At 32.9% G+C, this 20,597-nt stretch overlaps 1 protein-coding gene across 5 annotated transcripts in view; it reads right to left on the reverse strand.

Moving 5' to 3' along the window:
- Positions 1-8,831: 8,831 nt before the first annotated feature.
- LOC106464931 (motile sperm domain-containing protein 1-like) overlaps positions 8,832-20,597 on the reverse strand; it is a 20,713-nt gene continuing 8,947 nt past the window's right edge. For all 5 annotated transcript variants that reach the window (XM_013925102.2, XM_022392742.1, XM_013925104.2 and 2 more), the window contains exons 4-6: positions 10,735-10,976; positions 9,907-10,062; positions 8,832-9,188 (exon numbers count right to left, since the gene is read on the reverse strand). In XM_013925102.2, coding sequence (XP_013780556.1) covers positions 9,157-9,188; positions 9,907-10,062; positions 10,735-10,976 — 430 coding nt within the window. In that variant the 3' untranslated portion in view covers positions 8,832-9,156. The remainder of the gene's footprint in view (positions 9,189-9,906; positions 10,063-10,734; positions 10,977-20,597) is intronic.

The raw sequence follows: 20,597 nt of genomic DNA on the forward strand, positions 1-20,597 counted from the left end.
TATATATATATATATATTATTTATTAAAAAGGGTTTATTTATGTAAATACATATAAGATATACTACAGGATGAATCAGCACTGGATTATATGGGACTGTTTGTAATTTCTTTAAGATACTCACAACTCTAGAAAATGTGAATGACAAATTGCCAGTCAGTTTTTCTCATCTAAGAAAGAAGGATTATGAAAAGTAACTTCAGTTAAATCAACAGACTTAACTAATTCTGAACCACAATTTTAGAATTACAAAAAAAGATAGTAATTTTTCCAAAATATTTAACTCATTTAAACGAAAAATAGATATGTTTAAAAAGGTTATGAAAATTAATTTACGTTTACATATATATATTGGGGGGGGGGACTCATGCTTCGCCTACGAAACATTTTTTAATTGTGGTATTTTGTATTTGAATGCACAAAGTTTATAAAATGTAAAGGCAACACTGTGTATTTAAAGTAATTAAAACAGTTGAGTGACATGCCAAGACGTAAGAGGTTAGGTACGTGGAGTTCTGAACGAAACCGATGGCCGTGCGGGACGTCTCAATGACAGCGAGGTTACACCTAAGTGGGTTATACCTATCTCACCAAACACCTCTAGTACAAATGACATTTTGAGCCAGATGGTATTATCACAAATGACAAACCAATTGACTTGTCTAGTAAGAGACACCAGAGTAGGGAAGCTTTCAAAACCTAGGTATTGGGGTCAAGTGTTAAAAATCAACATGTTGACGGTACCGGTGCTCCAAGTGTTTATAAACAAATGAAGAAATTCACGCACAAAAACTTAACACTTCTTCCTGAGATGGAGCTCTGAGGGACAACAGATCCACTCTATTGTTTAACGAAGTTTAAGAAGCTTCCCACACATGCATAGACGTTACTCTTTTAATTATATGTATAATATTTATGGTGTTTTTGATAATGATAGGAAAACACATGGGTTCAAAAAATTAGTTAGAGACAAAAAATGCAAAACACTATAGCCCGAGCGCTTTTGGAAGCACTTGAGGTATAGGGTTTCGTATTTTCTCAATTCACCATTTAGTAATCTAAACTACTTTAGGTATGTGAATAATATTATTCCACCAAAATTATTATTTGGTATTATGGAGTAAATCAACTGTTTGATGATGATATCACAGATTTATTTTTTTTCATCATAGGTAAAAATGAAAATATAATTTGTAAAGCAGAGGCTTAATATATTCTTTGATTCACTGCACCTTCTGTTGTGGACTGCAGTTTCGCCTTATTTTTTTATTTTATTTTTTTTGTTAACCAGAAAGCTACACAATAGACTGTATTTGCTCTCCCCACCAAGGGTATTGAAGCCCGATTTTTAACGTTATAAGCCCTCATACCTACTATTGGAGCATTCACCTAATCAAAACTCATCAGCACAGTATAATAAGTACCATGTCATTTCAGACAAAGGCTGGTGATCCAGCAGAGGGTTATGCTCTCTCTTCAGTCATGATATTTGACTAGAGAAAGTAGAAATTCAAAAGATGATAGACGAATCAGCAAGCCAAAGAAATACAATAAAGAGCCTCTTACAATGCTGGCGTGCATGTAGTTTAGGTTACTAAAAACAGCATCTTATAATGGTGATATGTGTGTATTAACCATTGTTGTTTTTTTTAAAAAAAGACTTAAAACCACCAATATCACCATTATGAGATTATTTATTGTATTTCTTTAGTGTGCTGATCCAATCTGTGCTGATGAGCCTCGAATAGGTAAAATTGCAATCCACAGTAGAGGGTAGACGAATCAAAAAATATATCAAGGCTCTAAGCTTCTATATTACATAGTTTACTTTAAATTTTACATTCGGCGAAAAATAAATGACATCTGTAATATCAAATATGTATACATTACATGATAAACTGTTACCTGAAATTAATAATGCCTCTCAAATGAGTGATTATCCCTATGTGGTTTAAGCGAGCACCATCTGAAATGTGAATTACTTCAGAAACATCAAAGTCTTGTTGTTATCCAAGATAATAACCCTGAAAGCACAGCTTATTTGTTGAATAATATCGCCCAATTCTTCATATATGATTAACTTCTCTGTTTTTGAGATACATTTGTGTGACAAAACGTTAACATTTAGACTAAAAGCAAATCAGGCTTCTCGAAACAACTCTCTCTCTCAAGGGAATTAAAATGCTTCCGTGAAAACGAATTCAGATATTTGACATCATATTAACTCATATTTTCAAACGATGTATCAAAAAAGTGTTCAAGGCTAACTTACCAAAAACTGTAAAATTTAAACGAATTTAAGTTAGTTCGATCCTTCTCGCTCCCTGATAATCAAAATTAATCTATTATTTTTAGCTTCTTTTTTCTTTGCCTTGTCAAAGTCATGAAATACTACATTTTATATGAAGGATCAATCAGTCAAAAGATTTAAAACTTGGAGGAATTGATCGCTTAGATGTTGATTGAAACTTAATTTGTTTTCGTAATATATTTTACTTACGTATATATGATAAATGATGAGAACTCATTAAGAGTTCTTGTTGAATTGTACTTTCCCTTGAACGTTTTAACTGCTACTTTATACAAATATTTTGCACTAACCTAATGCATTTCAAATTTCACTTTCCAGAACCATATCATTACACGTGGTGGTAGCACTTTTGTACAACAATATTACAAATTGAAGGTCTTTAATTAAGTATTTTGTTTTTACATTAAAATCAATTGGTTAGGATCTGATTACGCAGTTACATAATATACCAAATTCAGTTCGTACTAGCAAAACTGTTAAGAATAAAACGTGCAAACCTTTGACATTTTACATGCGTAGTTACCTTGCCTACATCATTATCACTGCAATTCACGTAAATTGTCGTGTTTAGTTTTCCTAACTGGTTGGTAGAAATCTCTTTAATTTGAAGAATAAAAGTGTCATCATTAGAGCCACGAATACAACGAACCATTAAATTTGAATCAAATTTGAACAGGACCATGAAAATGCTGATCACTTATTCCGAAGACCATATAATAAAGAAGAGTGTAAACCCTGGGAGAACAAAGAAGCAGAAGATAGAAAAGACTAACCTAAAGCACAGAAAAGTGTAGTCAAAGATTTGGTATCCACGAGCGGTGATGAGAAACTGATGTGGTTCAACACTCATCTGAAAGATGTTTAGACAAATGATACAAGCCTAAAGCCAATTATTTAGTGGCTCAACAATAATTCTGAAAATCCTCATGGCAAACAGTTACTCCCTACAGCCCCCCCCCCGGATTCCCTATGTTTACAAGAGGGCCTATTATGTCAGAAATGGGAAGATACTAGTAGACAGAAATAATGACTATAGTTGGCACTTCACCAGTCTCTAAATTCTGAAGTACCCCCTCATATCCACAACGTTCCAACAGCTAGACACTTGGGTGTTAAGAAGACACTGGAACATATAAGACAATGTTTCTACTGGGTTAGGTACCAAGGGTCTGTGGAAAATTGGTGTGAAACAGATGAACTGTACTTAGAGTTAAAAGGTCCACAAAATAAACTGAATGGGTAAATACAGCAGTATTGTGTTGAAGTACCACTGGAGCGAGTTGCTATTGTTGTGCTTGGTCTACTGCCACAGAGCAACAGTGGGAATAGATACATCATGGTTGTGGTGGACTCTTTTACTAAATGTCCAGAAGCATATACTGTTCCTAATTAGGGAGCAGAAATTCTTGCAAAGAAACTCGTCAACAAATTTGTCTCAAAATTTTGAGAAACTATGGAACTTCATTTGGATGAGGAACAGAATTTTGAATTGTACCTGTTTGTGGAAATGTGTCAGATATTTGTGATTAAAAATACCAGGACAACAGCTCTTCTTCCATGTTCTGTTGGCATGGTGAAGAGATACGAATACACACTATTAATTGAATTAGCCAAGTGTATGGATGAACATCAGAAAATGTGGTATCAATCAAGATCTTCTACTGTTAGTGATGAGTTATTGTACAGAAGCTATTAGCAACACGCCATCATCACTAATGTTTGGGAGAGAACTTAAAATGGTTTCTGTACTCTCGTTCGGAGTCTTATACAGAATATATTGAGAGGTTAAGAAATACTATCAATGACATCCATGATTTAACCAGAAAAAGACTTAAATCCATTAGTGATAAAATCAAAAGTCGCTACGATGGTAATGCTGATAAGATTGAATTACATTGAGGTGACATTGTATGGTTGTACAATCACTGCTGCAAGAAAGGACAATATCCAAAGTTAATCAAGAACTAGAGGGGAGGACTGTACTGTGCTGAAAAGAATCAATGATGTACTTTGCAGAATTCAGAAGGATAGGTGATCCAGGCTAAAGGTCATCCATCGTAATCATCTCTGGAAGTAAGTCAGAAAGAATGGCCAACTGGATAACTACAGAGGAGAACTTATCATCAGAAACTCAACCTACTGAGCTGCTCTGAGTTTTTGCCTAAACTACTGTCAAAGGATCACCAAAGATGAAGCTGTCAATGGATTCATTCGACCACCTATCAAGGACAAACCCTCCAGCATCAGAAGGCCAGTGACAACAAGATACAAGACGCCATCTCATCTGTATACCATGGATCTTGAAAGAGAAAAAAAACACCAAAAAAGACTTGGCGAATGGACAGTTTAGTGTATTGTTTTATTTTATTTTAGTATAAGGATTGTTCAAGGAACTTCCCAATCGAGGAAGAAAACAATATTGAATATTGAAAACAATATTTTTGATATTGTAATTTGTTTGTGAGCTAGAGAGCGCATGATGTAAAGATCAAGTAAGTTTGTGGGAATACGTCTAAAATATTCTAAGTTGACTTTACAAAAACTTAGTGACCCTACGTAATATCTGAAACAATTATTAATCAAAAATTCAAACCCTATAACCCTAGTGTTTTCAAAAGGTAACCCTTTCTTCGTTAGGGACAAACTGGGAATGACCAAGTAAAAATTAAGTGTGAGAAAATGTGGAATGATGTCATGGCAGACTACTATGGCAACCCGAAAGTGTTTAGATTACCTTTCAAGTTTCAATGTATTGTTGTAAGTATGTCTCATTTCCATTGAGCAATATGGGAGGAAACTAGAATGTTAGGTATAAAGAGGTTAGGAGGTTTTTGTTTTTAAAAAATGTCGAGGGAAACTATACTGAGCCTCACTGGCAAAACAAATAAAAGCAAAATTTACAATCATAAAATGTTACTCCATTGTAAAATAGTCATAAGAGTAACATTATAAAGTTAACTAAACGGAAGGTATAATGATGAAAGCTGAGATTCTATTCAAATACCAAGCTTTCGATAGGCAAAGTGAGGAAGCCAGTAATGTAGGGATTGTATTCTCTATGTAAAGTCGAGACGGTTTAGTCTGCTATGTCAAGTGATATGTCTATTTCCATCCCTATCTTGTTTGGTTCCTTTTTTGAAGTTCGGTAGCCAGCCCAACATAGCTTTTGTTTTAGCAATATTTTTTCCTAATACTTGTTACTTTTGTTTTGATTTATAAAACTCATTGGCACTACTAGATATTTTAGTTCATTCTTCAGTTAAGATTTAGCTGGGCATCATCACGGTAGCTACGTATAGAATGTAAATGATCACAGGAAAGAGTAATTTTATGTCTCAGCAACGAGACACATAAGTATATACGCTGTATTAAACATTTCAACGATAGGCTAAATTTATAATATTATAAATATGACAAGATAAAACACGGTTATAGTATATAGTTAACCACCCAATCAATTCATTAATATACAAATCATGCTACTGCTGCTGATTATCAGGCATGTAATCTGATAAGCAAATTATTGGTTGTTCAAGTTACGCTATGAAAAAAAATCTTACATCAGTCACCACTTTGAAATGAATCAGAGAGTGAAAGTTCTCTTGATTGTTCATTAACTATGTATAAACCTCAAATAATGTGTTTGAAAGTTTCTTATGTAGATTAACATCGAATGAATGGAACCTGGCCAATCAGATCAGGTTATGCTTTAGCTACAAGTGTCTGAAAGTATCATTAGCAGATTGTGAAGCCATTTCCAAATCAATGATGCAGTTACTCAAGAATCTGAATAAGGCACACCATTGTCCTCATCATAACCCGACGACCATTATGTATTGATTCTAGCTCGTTGCAGTCCATGAATGAATCAAATATACGCAGTTTAAATTGAATGTCGTGTCAATATACAGGACGTCACAAAGTCGGACTATATCTACATCTATATTTTGCAGAGATAACTTTAATGCTACACATAACATATGCAATATTCTACACTCTTTCTACTGAGACTTTTGAATAAAATGGCGCAGACTTTTAGCCAAACGAACGATAACGCCAGCCCCAAATCATACTTAACTGCTAAACACGTCCCTTGAAAGAAGACCAAATTAACATAATGAAGTATCTCCGCGATCACAAAATTAAACCTCATTGACCATGAAAATAATACTCTTACGAGACGTTTCACACTGCATCAAGTGATCCTATAAGTTAAGTATGCTCTGGAAATATTTATTTCAGAGGAGTGATTTTAAACCTTCAACATCAATGCAAAAATGTACATGTTGATGACAGTGGCTCAACTCCATATTACGATGAAATGTTCTGAACTGTAAAGTCACTGCAACCCTTAATCATTTTCAAACCTGGACTGAATGGCAGATCATTTGCGTTTCGGTTAACATGAGAGATCACTTTTAACATTAAACGTATATTTAGCTAAATTTGCAGTTTAAAACGATTTTACGTAAATAAAACTTTAAATATTCTGAAAGCCATGACGTCATCAATAATTTGAGAGTTTTTGTTTAGCGAACTTCAGACTTCGAAAAATATATAAACTTTAAAAAATTAGGGAATATCTTTTGTAGGCAGGACAGGACGGGTCATACTCGCATGTACATCCCACAAAAGTAGATTGGGATTTTATCCACGATAAGGCAATACCGCTGTTGTGATGTCAATCATTCCCTCAATGAATTTGTTTGTAAATAAGACATTTAATGCTTAAGGATCCCACTGAGTAACTTAATGATAGATAGCAGCAGCTTTTAGTAGAAAACTACGAAACGTTGTGTTTTATGTTAGTAACACAAAATTTTCCTACCTAAAAAAAAAACTACTTTTTATATATTTTCTGTGGAACTTCAGACAGAGTATACATGTAGTAGGTTTGAAACCTTTAACTGACTGCAATTGCTTTTGAAAGTAAAAGAAGTCAAAACGTTGTTTCCTTTTCTTTCAACAGGTAGTTGCAGTCAGTTAAATTTTTCACGCCTACTACATTTTATATTATTAAAATTTAGTAAAATACTAACCTTCAAAATCATTTACTCAAAGTACAATGAGAAAGGCATTGTGAATAATTAAACTATGATATTAATCTGTCCATTGCATCAAATATCTTTAACCTTAAGTAACTTATCAGTAAAGTATTTCCACTTATTTACAAATTATAACTAGCTGCTTTTAACTTCTATTTAAGTTTATATTTGTAGCAGAAAGTTACATATTGATCTATATACGTGATTTGTTCATCATGGAGAATCAAATCTTGGATTTTAGTGTTTAAGTCCATAAACTACCACTAACCTACCAAGGAAGATTCTATCTTCTTAAGCACTTGTGATTTGTTCTGTTTTTGTGTAAGACATTTTCTCACAAATTGAAAATCAAATCACATTTGAAGACTTAGTAAAAAAGTACAATTTCTATATACATAGTATGCATGTGTTTAGTTGAACAGTAACAAAATCTGAAAGACATGCCCATCAGCTTTCAGTTTATCTACTATCAAAAACTTTAAATTGATAAAGTTTAACACTGAAGAATACTTTACCCAACAAGAAGAGGAAGGTTAAGGTTTAAGATGTCTCTTTCTTAATTGAAATGCTTTATATATATATATTACATAGCAATTAACAGGTTTTAAAACATTTTTAACTCCTATGTTCAAGCAACCACACTTACAAAGCACTGATAAAAACAATGCCTGAACTGAATTTGATAAACGTGTTGTAGGGTAAACTTATTCACAGTTGTTTATATAATGTTATAGTGATATGTATAATTTACATTTTCTATATCGTGATTTTATCTTCAGATATTCCTTCATAGATAATCTGTTCTTTCTCTTATTAATGAGAAAATTAATATTAAAAATAACCATCTCAACTTATTAAATCTTAGGCTTCAGGTATTTTTTGCATTTGTACATGCACTATTAAACAGAATTCACAGAAACAGAATTAAACTCTTAAACAGAATTGTGTTATTAAATTGCTCACTATCATTCTTTCTTTCTAATCACTTAAGGTATCAATCCAAAACATTTTTCTTGGGCAATTCAGCAGTATTATAATTAGACGCAACATTCATTTTTGTGATGACATAAAACATGGTATGTATTTAAATTATGGTTTAATATTTTCATGTGAACTTAAAAGTTTTATAAATTTTCCAGTATGTACATTTTTTATCTTTTTGTAGGTGACTGTAGCAATTTTTATAATTGTATTTCTCAAGAACAACCTAATTTTCTGCATCAAAATTTTGCTTACTCTTCCTGGAGATAAATGTAATAAAATAACTAAAAAAATGTAATTGGTCCCTCATTCTCTCAATAATGGTCTATAACTGTATCCTTGCTGAATCATGTATGTACATCTCTGTAAAAGTAGTCTACCGCACACTGTATGTTAGTCATGGACTTACTACTATCCTCAATGGAATTATATGCATATATACATCCTTACCCAGGATACCATGCTTCAAAACATAATATAAAAGGAACACAGAGATTAAAAACACATTTTACTACATAAAAAAATTCTAAAGTCATTCAAATTAAAGTGTTAACACAAAATTCATTTCCTTTAGACATCAGTAAAATACATGATCACTCAAGCCTAACTTTACAGACTTATATTAAACATGCACTAGCTGTTAAGAAAAAAACAGCAAAACTTTAAAATTAAGTCTTCCTAAACACTTCACATTTTCCTTAGTATCTTCACCATGTAATAAGAAAATGCTATGGTAAAACTTCGGAAACACGATATTCCACTGCTGTTCGTTCAAGCAAATGACTGAGTCATTCTGTTAAGCTCTAGGCACAGGCTTGCATCAAGTCCTGAAGATCACCATAGTTACAAGTCCTGTAGAAATGTGATAACAAGCTTTCACCATCATTTTGTTTGAAACAAGGATTAAAAAATCAGAAATACAAATTGAAAGTTTTTGGAAATGAAAAATAAACTCTACACATTATATTGTTAAACATAATTTGAAAATTACTTAAAATTAATGTGTGATCAATTTTGCTAATTTCACTCAATACTCTTAACATTTTAACCACAGTCTTAAAAAATAAATATACAAAACCATTTTCCATTATATGGCATTAACTTGTAAATTCCCACAAATTCTATTTATCATTTTTGTTATCACAATCCCTCACAAAAAATATTAAATATATTTTAAAGCTGTGTAATTAAATCTTCACTACGTTATTATGAAATATATATAGTGTAACTAATGTTTATATTCATGTATATCTTTCAAATCTATACTACTCAATACCTGCTATTAGGAATAATGAGTAAATTTTAAAATATACTGTATACATGTAGAATACTAAGTGATGGTATGATACTGTATATATTTGGATAATGCTTTAAACATTTGAAGTTCCACTCAACTGAAATTTACTCATTTACAAGAAATACTGCAGAAATGTTTAATATATATTTATGCTGAATACTTGATATTTATGTGTAATACATATTTATTTGACATGTCATCAAATTTTTTAAGATACTGGTTTAAAAGGAATAATATATGTATATTAGTCACACTTGCCCAGTAATAGTTTACCTAAAGTATAAGCAGCAATAAGTTTTTGGTGCACACTAAGATGAACATAAGGAGGTAGGCTTCCAACTGATTCTCCTTTGGTTGGTAACATCAAAGCTATTATACACACAATGGCAGCTAAAATCACAATTACACTCAATCCTGAGTTACTTCTTCCTGTTAAACCGAAAAAAAAAATTAATCTATTTATGTAATTATAGCTATTAAAATAAACTGAAAATTACCAAACTTTTCACTAAATTTATTTCTATAGTTGAATTATGTACAAAGGATTTCAATCTTCAATAAATGACATCATATTGAAGGGCCAGTATAAAAAGAGTTACTTCATATTAAACTTACTTTGTCAGTGTTAACGCCACATTGTTGTTCTTCATATCAAAATTGAAGAAAATCTTAGAGTAAGATCTAGCTAAAATATTACAGTCTCAAACAATTTCCCACCATTAAAAAAACAGAACAGTTTATGTGTAAATGAGATCTATATCAAACTGCCTCTCACGCCTAGATATGTACAACATTACTGAATATACAGTGTAATTCAGTATCTTTGACTTAACTGGGGTGATAAATCTAACATAGCTTGAAACTACAACTCTCAAATGTTCATGTAATGAGTTATTATCCAATATGAGCAAATATTTCACAATACAGTTACTAATGGTGTTGTGATGTTGAACTGCTACAAAACCTGAATACATACTCTATTTTGTATCGTTACAATTAAGTGTTGAGAAATGTGAATGGTAGAGAAATGATTGCTACTTGTTTTATATTCATATAAATAATGGTATTGGATATTATTGGTTCAGAAGAAAAAAACTTTACCTTGTACTCCATTGATAGAATACTGTCTAGCTTGCACCATTGGCATCGACTGTTTTGATAGCTGCTCAAATTGTTCCGACTCAGCACTAGAAGATATATTAGTGTCAGGTTTGGATGGATACAGAGTGGCTGAAATATCTTTTTTTCCCAGAAATTGATGCTGTCCATGTTCTTGCACCTGAATTCGAAACTTGTCAGTGACTCCATAGTTGTTCTGTGTGATGTCATTGTGACGAACTATACTATTTAATGAAAAAAGTCTATGTGACTTTACAACACAAAAACTTACTTAAATAAGCCAAAATTTTATATAATGTGTGAATAGTTAAAACCTCAAGTTATATTTGAAAGTTCTACTTATTTTCTTTTTTTATGAGATAAATATTTACACCAGAGAAAAGAAACCAAAAATATAAAAATTTATACAAGAAAATTTCTAATTTCAAAACCAAATAATTGCTACAGGGGTATCTAGACCATGAATTTTACATTTTTTAAACAATATAACTTCCATTAAAGTATATTCAGTAGTTTATTTTTGTTTTGTTTTTACACAATTTATTGTTAATTATACATATCTTTGCTCAAAAACATTAACAATTAAATTCCAACGAATTCTATTTAACATTTTTGTTATCACAATTCCTCACAAAAAATATTAAATATATTTTAAAGCTGTGTAATTAAATCTTCACTACGTTATTATGAAATATATATATATATATAGTGTAACTAATGTTTATATTCATGTATATCTTTCAAATCTATGCTACTCAATACCTGCTATTAGGTATAATGAGTAAATTTTAAAATATACTGTATCTCAGTCAGAAACATCAACTTCAGTCATAGTGTAATACCAAAATAATATGTTAAAGGTATTATGAATGCTCTAAGTTTTAGTTTGAAAACATTTACATGTCCTAACAAGAAGGATATTTTTCATCCACCTATTTTTTTTGGGGGGGGGGACAGTAACTGAAAATCATCCTTTTCTTAACTTGATATTTAATACAAAAACACAAAAATTTATGATTTTTTTATCTATTAAGATTACACACTGCAACTTCTCACAGCATCAGTTTTAAGTTGTAATATCAAACTTACTAATCTGGTTTAGGTTTCTAATTTTCTTAGTCTTGAGCAAACTTATCAAAAACACTAAATGTATTAGGAAAACGAATTAAACAATTAATATAATTGATACTTGAAACCATCGATACTTAGCAAAACTCCATAATTACAAAATTGAGGAAACCCTGTTACAAAACATTTCAGTCTGTACCTGATGATGCCTTTACTGGCTGTGGTCATGAATAAATGATATATTCGTGAAACATACAAATGTCTTGTTATTACTCAATTTTGTAAACAATTAACATTACCAAGTTCAACACATATTTCTACTTCAAAAAAATAAGAAACTGAGCTGACCATTTATGGAGTGACTGTTATAAGGAAGTCAAGAGCTTTACTCTTGTCAGTGATAATGAGAAGTCCATTCACTTATAACACAAGCAGGTACAGAGTCCAGTGCATATGTAGCAACATAAAATAAGTATACAGCTCTAGCTTCACAACTCATTTGTGAAATATTGTATGCAATGATCTTTTTATTACTTATTGTTGTTAAGCCAGAAATGATAGAATTTATAGGTCAAGTCCCTTAGTCAAGTAATTATCTGTAACTTCTTTTCTCAGTTCATAGCTATTTCTGTATATATTGAGTAACAAAGACATGGTGTAATTAAATCCTTACAATGTTAAAGGACTTAGATTATTTCCATTATCAAATTGTATTTATTATTAAGAATAACAATATTATAGAACAAGTCTCCAGTTTGACACTGATACTCATGTGCTTCCAAGTATGCTCTCCCCCAGTTTTTGAATCTCATTATATGACACTTCAAACATTTATTTTTTTGTCTAACACAAGTTTCTGCTTGGGTTTTCAAAGATACCTTTTAATAAGACTTGAGCATAAGAATTTAACCTAGAAGCCTACAGCAAAATACAAATATATACATCTACAAACAAAGCATATCACGGGGAAAAAGAAAATAACTGGCGAGAGAGTCTTTAACAAACTCTTGGTAATTCAGTGAAATTTAGTATTCAACATGTTTAGAAGTTGAGTGTCATGGAAATAAAATTTCATTTATAGCACAGATGACAAACTTAGTTTTTAGTTTTAAAAAGAAGAATGTCAGAGCCAACCTTAGCAAGTAGGTAGAGTAGACATTCTTTACAGCAGCATGTAAGAGTGGCAAGAAAGTAATAGTACTGACAAGTGTGAACAGCAAATAATTAGTTTGAAGTACATGAAAAAAAATGAAAGAAGAGGAAGAAGAAATATACGAAAAAATAAGAGAAATAAAGAAAACACTGATTAAAATTGAAATCAGTCAACTTTCCAGTGTCAGTGATGACAAAGCAGTAGAGAAGTACTGTACTGCATTTCAATATGTCAATGTTATTGCTTCCTAAGCCATGGCAAGCATTTTATTATACTTGTAGCAAGTTCTAGAATAGACATATGTCAGAGGAACAGCACAGAAACAAAGTAAATTTTAAAGAAATGATTTATTTCACTTACTAAGAGGTTCTGAATCTGCATGGTTCCATAAATTCATATTCTCTGCTATATAAGTAGATGTAACTGATGTACATGACATTTTGTTTCCTGTTTGATTATAGTTGAGATTAACATTGAAAGTAGTGTTTTCATTATTTTTTCAGTGGTTCTAATTAGTACATTTATTACTGTTTAATCACAAGCTGTCAGTAATAGACATCATTTGTCTGGCATCAAGTACAGGAAACAGAAAGCAGCAGACAAAGATTCAGAAGCATAAAGACTCAACTGAAAAAATTGATGAATAAAGATTTTCAGACAATGAAAGAATGTAAGCATATGAAAAATGACAGTGAGAAATCAGGAACTGCTAGTAGATTGTTCAGCAGATTTGAAATTATTTAAATTTGAAACTGTAAAAAAAAACTGATAGTGAAAAACATATTGGCAAAGTCACAATATTGAAGTAACAAGAGAGCTCTACAATGGTCAAAAGATATTGGAGAGGAAGTGGAGCAATTACTTGTATCAAAAGGCCCACTACAAGTAGAGGATTTAAAATATATTATTGTTTTTGCTGCAAGCTCTTTGTTTCAACATGATTTGCCTTCACAAATAATGGTACAACTTATTAGAAGAATTAAGCAAACACAAAATACCACACAATCATCAATAAACTTTCCAACAAAACTAAATATAGACAAGATGTTTTAGAGAGACTTTCAGGAGCTTCAGACTGTATAGACAAATATGACAATGGTAATTTTCTAAATTTAAAGTTTTAGGCATGGTTGATGTTGTCATGAAAGAATATTTAGAAGGGTGAGAATGCAGAAAGCTAAGAACCATTATCTTTGGAAAAGGACTCAAAATGAGCTCTTTCAACAACTAACTTATTAAATCATTCACAGCATTGTGAGCTTGACAAAAAGTGCAAACTACTATGCAATTGGATTAGATTGTACTCTAGAGATCAGTCAAAATGAACAGGTGACAGTGTTTATTGGTTCATTAAAGTATGTTCTGGTACAATCAAAATTACAGGACACTATATGAATTCAATGAAACAAAAGACTCAACAGATCCTGGTATGACAGAGCTACTACTGCAAAAACTTCAATAATTAGGGCTCAATCTTGAAGCGATAAAACAATGGAGCAAATATAAAAAGTATCCAAGAAGGAGTTCAATCCAGAATTCTGGTACTTAACACACACAAAAAAAACCTTTGTGCCATGTTATGTTCATTTGTTAAACTCATCTAAAAGACACTGCAATATCTTGTTGTTGTTTTCTGTATTTTTTATAATGATACAAAGTGGGTTTTATTGTTCTTGGACTACACATAGATTGAATATTCTCAATATGTTTACAAGTACAACAACTATCAAGCCATTCTCAAATACTACAAAAGAGTAAACTAGAAATTTTTCATGCCATTTGTTAAGTTACAGAGACAACGTTGCTTTAGTAGTCCTAGCAGAAGATGCGACACTTATCTCAACTCGTGGAACAATATTAAGATGTGAAGCTAAGCTCTGAAGCTTAAAATTCCTGCATTATCTCATGTTTTAGCAGGATGTATTTTCTCAAGTGAAAGTAAGGAGTAAAAACTATACAGCCCTCACTCACTTATCATCTGCAATTCTTGTCATAGAAAAAATCAAATCCCAAAAATGTTCAGTCTAATGAGGGATTTGCAAAAGCCCTGACAGATTCAAGAGCACTTGCCAAAGAGATGGAGATTGATGCAAATTCACATCTAGATACTGAAATTTGCCGAAAACAAATATGTTTGAATATGCAAAAATTGATGAACCCATTCAAAATTCAGTTCTACACTTCAAAATAATATTTCTTATTATTCTTTATACCACCATTCAGTCTCTTTAAATTTATTCAATTAAACAGTTCAATAATATTTCTCTTCCTTCAAAATTTAAAAAATGTGTGTATAGATAATATCATAACAGTACTTATGAATCTTAACATTGCTATTACAGATCAACAATCTCAATAGAGTGGCATTAATGAACTGGAGTTCTGTAATCATTAATCATCCCAACAGGGGCATGCAAAGGAATATCTTGTAAAGAAAAAAAAGGGTACCTCTCTCTCTCTGTTCCCAAGAATATACATTGTAAAATAATTATTCTGACACTGCCAATCATGAAAGCTTCTCCTAATAAAAACTAATGAAAACTTACTTGAGATCCACATTGACACATAATCATTTAGTTGGTTTTCCATCATATTTACTGCTGAGTCAATGGACATGAATGAGCTTTTAAGATATTACTTCATTAAATACCCAAAAAGTGAGTTTTAAATGAAAATTATTTTTTGTTTTAATTTTCGTTTTTGTGTGTGTGTGCATGCAAGTATTACACTTGATTATCATTTTAAATGTATGCTCTGTAATGGAAATTTCAAACTTAGAAATTAAACTTGGTTGTTTTAAACATAATTATCTACACATAATGCAACATGTAAAACAGTAGTTTTAGTAGTAAAACATAGTTAGCATTAACCGATACAAACCCACTAACACATTCATATCTTGTCTTGAGAGCAAAAAAAAGTCTGTGTTTTGATCACTGACCTATGGCTTCTAAAAAATGAGATACAGCCAATTACGTCACACCATGACAACACAGGTTAAGAAAAATGATTGGTAAAAAATCAAGTAAATCATTACTTATATTGATGTTGCAAAGTTCAAATTTGCACTATTTTACTCAAAACTATTTCTACTTTCCTCCTAGAAGGACAAGAATGCTGTATAATGGTCAGAAAAAATTCCAACACAGGAAATGTATTTCTGAAATATACTCATTTCCAAATCAGTGCTGCCATCTATATGTGAACTCTTTTGTTTGCCACTAGCTTTGAGGCTCCCACCTAATCTTAAGTGTTTCCACATATGATGTATTGTTGCATCCAAATGACTACGCAACACCCCTCCCCCAATAGGAGTGTGATACTGCCTCCTAGCACAGCTGGCTCCCTCCATACTGATTGTTCAACTTTGAATACCTATAGAATGATAGGCTTCTTTTCTGTGAGTGTAAAACACTTAAATACACCAGTTTGATTGTTCAAATGTCATTTCGAAATTAGGCAGAAGTGTGCATCTATCAGAAATACATTTTCAGTGTCGAAAAATGTTCACTTCCAATACAATACATAACCTCTGTTCACATCAAGCTAGAATCCCACATTGAAGTGGTGGAGAGACCTGTGCAAAACTTGACCTAGATGAGCCCCGTTCAAGAAGTGCCTGAAGAAAGCCCATGTAGTGTGACATACTATATCTTGAAATAATATAAGGCACACTCGTGGGAGACTACCTTGGCTGTACCATGGTAAACTCTTCACCCAGAAAGGAAGGGAAGTGTCACAAACATGGACAAAGATACAAGCATAGTCCAAAACCTGCATCAAGCTTTTGGAAGTTCTATATGTGTAGTGGGGCTTGGGTGCATCAGACTATACATGGTTAGTCAATCTAGTCCTAAATCAGGTGGCACTGGAAATTCAGCTTCTGGGCCACAGTAGAAGGAGGATCTCTACCATTTTCACCTCAAGCCCATTGAGGCAGAATGGAAAAGTAAAATCCACCCTGCAACTAAATGAAGACTTATGTTGGCTGGTCCTGCACCAATCTAACACCAGACCACCTGGTAACCGAACTTCCAGGCAGTGATAGGATGAGGGAAAGCTGGCCAGAGGGGTGAACTGTGCTACACAGACAGAATTTCACCACCACTCTACTTTCTAGTGAGTGGAATTAGTCACACTCAGGAGAAATACTCATGGTCCACCACCTCAGTAACTAGGAACTTGTGAGTGGCAAGAACTCCCATGCTCCACTAGAAGAAAAAAAAAGGTGGAATGAAAGCATGATGGAGAGTTCAGAGGAGCACATCACTGTAAGATAGTGCAATGAGTGACCATGAAAATCTGTTTTCAGAAGGAATCACCTGCCTGCTTTATTCATGCTAGTCTATGAGTGGGTATGGTTTGGATTAGGCCTTGTTTAGGAAAATGAGCTGTGAGGATACCTTGACCAGCCTTGTGGAATACCCCATCTTATGGGTGAACTCTGTATTAGGCCAGAACAATCCTACATTGTGCAGGTTTTGGTTAAGTATACCCTAGTAGGCAACATTTGCCTCTGAACAGGATCCTGTAGGGGACTAGAGGAATCTGTAAAGAGGGGGGGGGGTAAGGTAAAAATGAAAGACAATGAACAAACAACCACTCAAAGCATATCCATCTTAATCCAACTAGATATTATATAAGGCCTGCAGTAGCTTACACACAGTGACCTGAAGACAAAAAGTGGAAGACTTTCCAAATTTCATCCTCTAAACTTGAGTTGTATAAGTTGATTGTGAAGTCACCAATATATTTTCTACAATTGTTTCTCTAATAGGCAGTTGTCACTCACTTCACATTCAACTCATTATGAATATACTGCCTAACCTATATATCAAAGGACTTAGACTTACCCAGTCAAACTCAGTATGATGTGTAAAAAAATATTAGATGGAGGCAGCCCATAGCCCAAAGAGGAAGAAATGGTCTGATGATGGAAATACCGTACAATAAAGGCTTGAGCGGTCATCCACAATTAACCCAAAAAAAATTCTCCAATAGATGATGGAAGCTATTAGCCAATAAGTAAGTTAGGTGGTGCTTGTGATGGGAAAGCATCTGGAACTGCCAACATGCTTATATATCCAATGAAGAATATGCTAAACGGATAAGTTGTCGATGTAACAATGGACCACACAAACAGGACAGAAGAGGTGATGAGGATCTGAATGGGAATAAAAATAAGAGATATAGGAGTGAACACAATATCACTCTTCTTATACCACGTATATTTTAGGGAGAAAAGCATGATCCAGATAAATATATAGGAGCAATGGAATAGAATGAGCAAAAAATCAATGGTATACACACCAGAATGGCTACAACCACAGGTGAGGAGTAGAGAAAGAAATAAGTTTTAAGAAACAGATGATATAAAGAACATGAAACCAAAGGTTCAAATGGAGGTAGGGTAAGAGTATAGAGAACAACATTAAGCAGTCAGGTAGGCTAGAAAAATGGGGAAAAACCCAATGTATTGGGAATCCCAGAAAATAGTTGAGAGAGTTTCCCAGTAACCAGCAATAGTTAAGACAGACCAATCCTGGTCAATAAGTCATGTGAAGAACACAGATAGATGAGAAACACAAACACGAGAAGGTGAGAAAGATCCATGCCGATACCAGTGGCGATAAATACATCACTTCCACTGATAAACTTCTAAGGCAGATTAGCATACAGAATGACACAGGAAGAAGGCTACATATGAAGAATGTCCCAACTGTCATGTCATGGATCAGGCAAATCCTATACATGAGGCCAGAGTGATGACATGCCTAGATGGAAGAGAGAATTATTAGTCTGAAGGAGGAGGCAGGAGAGCAGAAGAGGAAGAGGAAGTCAGAAGGCTCAATAGAGGAAACCACAACTGGGCCAACCAATATGGCACCACCAGAAGGACCCAATAAGAAGTGTTTTGAATGAGGGAGGAGACAAACAGGGGACAAAGCACAAAGTAGAAGATCAGATCATTCCTGACAGAATGCATCCAATGCCAGTGCCAATGTATACAGAACAGAGTAACCAAGTAAGAAGGTGACCTGAAGGGTCAAGGCTGAGAAAGAAGAATGAGCCAACATAGAAAAAGGAAAGAAACAAGTGTCCACCAAAAACACATCAGCAGATGGGTGGAGGATACTTAATGTAAAATGGTAGTGAGGGTAAGGCAATTAAGGCAAACATGATAAAATGAAGAAAGGGAAAGTAAAAAATAATAAGAAATACGAGAGAGTGAAAAAAAAGTAACATACCTGAGAAGAAAAGTCATAGAAGGATGGAGAATTTCAATGTAGATCCATATCTCCACTGGAAGAATTGTTTACAAATTTAGATGGCAGGAAAAGACCGCCTAAAATCAATATCCTTATGGACAAGAATTATAGGAGGAGAGAAGTCCATATCTAGGCCTGAAAAAGGTTCAGACTGCATGCAGGACTCCACCATTTGCAACCTAATAGCCATCACATCCCCTGACAGAAAAAGAAGCACTCAAAGAGGCAGTGTCACATTCCTGTTGGTGGATGATTGTTGCATGCTCAATTGGATGCAACAATGCAGCAATATCAAGTGAAGATACAAGATTAGGTGGGAGCCACAAGGCTAGTGGAGAGCAAAAATGTTTGCATACAGAGGTCAGCACTAAATTGGGAAGCTAGAAGTGAGTGGAAGTTATGTAACATATAGGAAACTAACATTTTTGATCAGAACATGCTGAAATCAATCCAATTTTTATGTATAAAATCAAACAGCTTAAACAATTCTTTTTATTGAATAAATTTAGATAAATATAATGTATGGAAGAATGACTGCAAGCATATTTTCAATACTATAATTTTCCAAATTTATCTAGAAGTTAGGGTGCATATTATATATGGTAACAAGTTTCAATAGTTTTTGTTTTTTACAACCAGTCCAGACTATCTTTTCCAACATACATTGTGAATGATAATGCATACTTACTAGAAACGTTGTATTTCGATGGCATCTCATTAATTCTCTGTTTCTAAAACATAATTGAGAAATGTCCTGTTTTCATTCGTTTTTGGTATGTTTAAACATGAGTTTAAATATACAAAACTAATTATTGCTACATTATGTTTGATATTCAAAACTACACATTTGGTGAAACCTTCAAATTCTGAATGCAAATCACTGTCCTTGAATAGTTGGTGCGACTTTCTACATTGCAAGCACTAAGGCAAACTCACTTTTATCAATTTTACAGATACTCTAGCAATCTAACAATGTTTAGTTGCCAGCCGCAATTGCAAAGATAGCAAGTATTATGGAAAATGCACAATTAGAGATTATACAGACACTAACATTCTTGTCATCAAAGGATTACTTTGACTGTAGTATTGTAAAAGTCTAGGTGCATATTATTAACCCATTAAGTGTGGCAGGAGCAGCTCAGTTGCCGTTTTCTAGCTGCGGCAGTAACTTTAATTTTTAGAGCAATTAGTAAACCATTTTTGTTTATCTTTTTTTTTTCCTTTAATTTTCCTTACTTGAATTAGATTTTTAAATAGTGCAAATAAAAAACATAACCTTGCTAATTTAGTTATGATAATATAATTCCTTTAAAGAAAATGGTTTAGAGGGAAACTAAAACAAATTATATATATAT

Source organism: Limulus polyphemus, unplaced genomic scaffold (genome assembly GCF_000517525.1).
Source record: "Limulus polyphemus unplaced genomic scaffold, Limulus_polyphemus-2.1.2 Scaffold1786, whole genome shotgun sequence".
Lineage (NCBI taxonomy): Eukaryota > Metazoa > Arthropoda > Merostomata > Xiphosura > Limulidae > Limulus > Limulus polyphemus.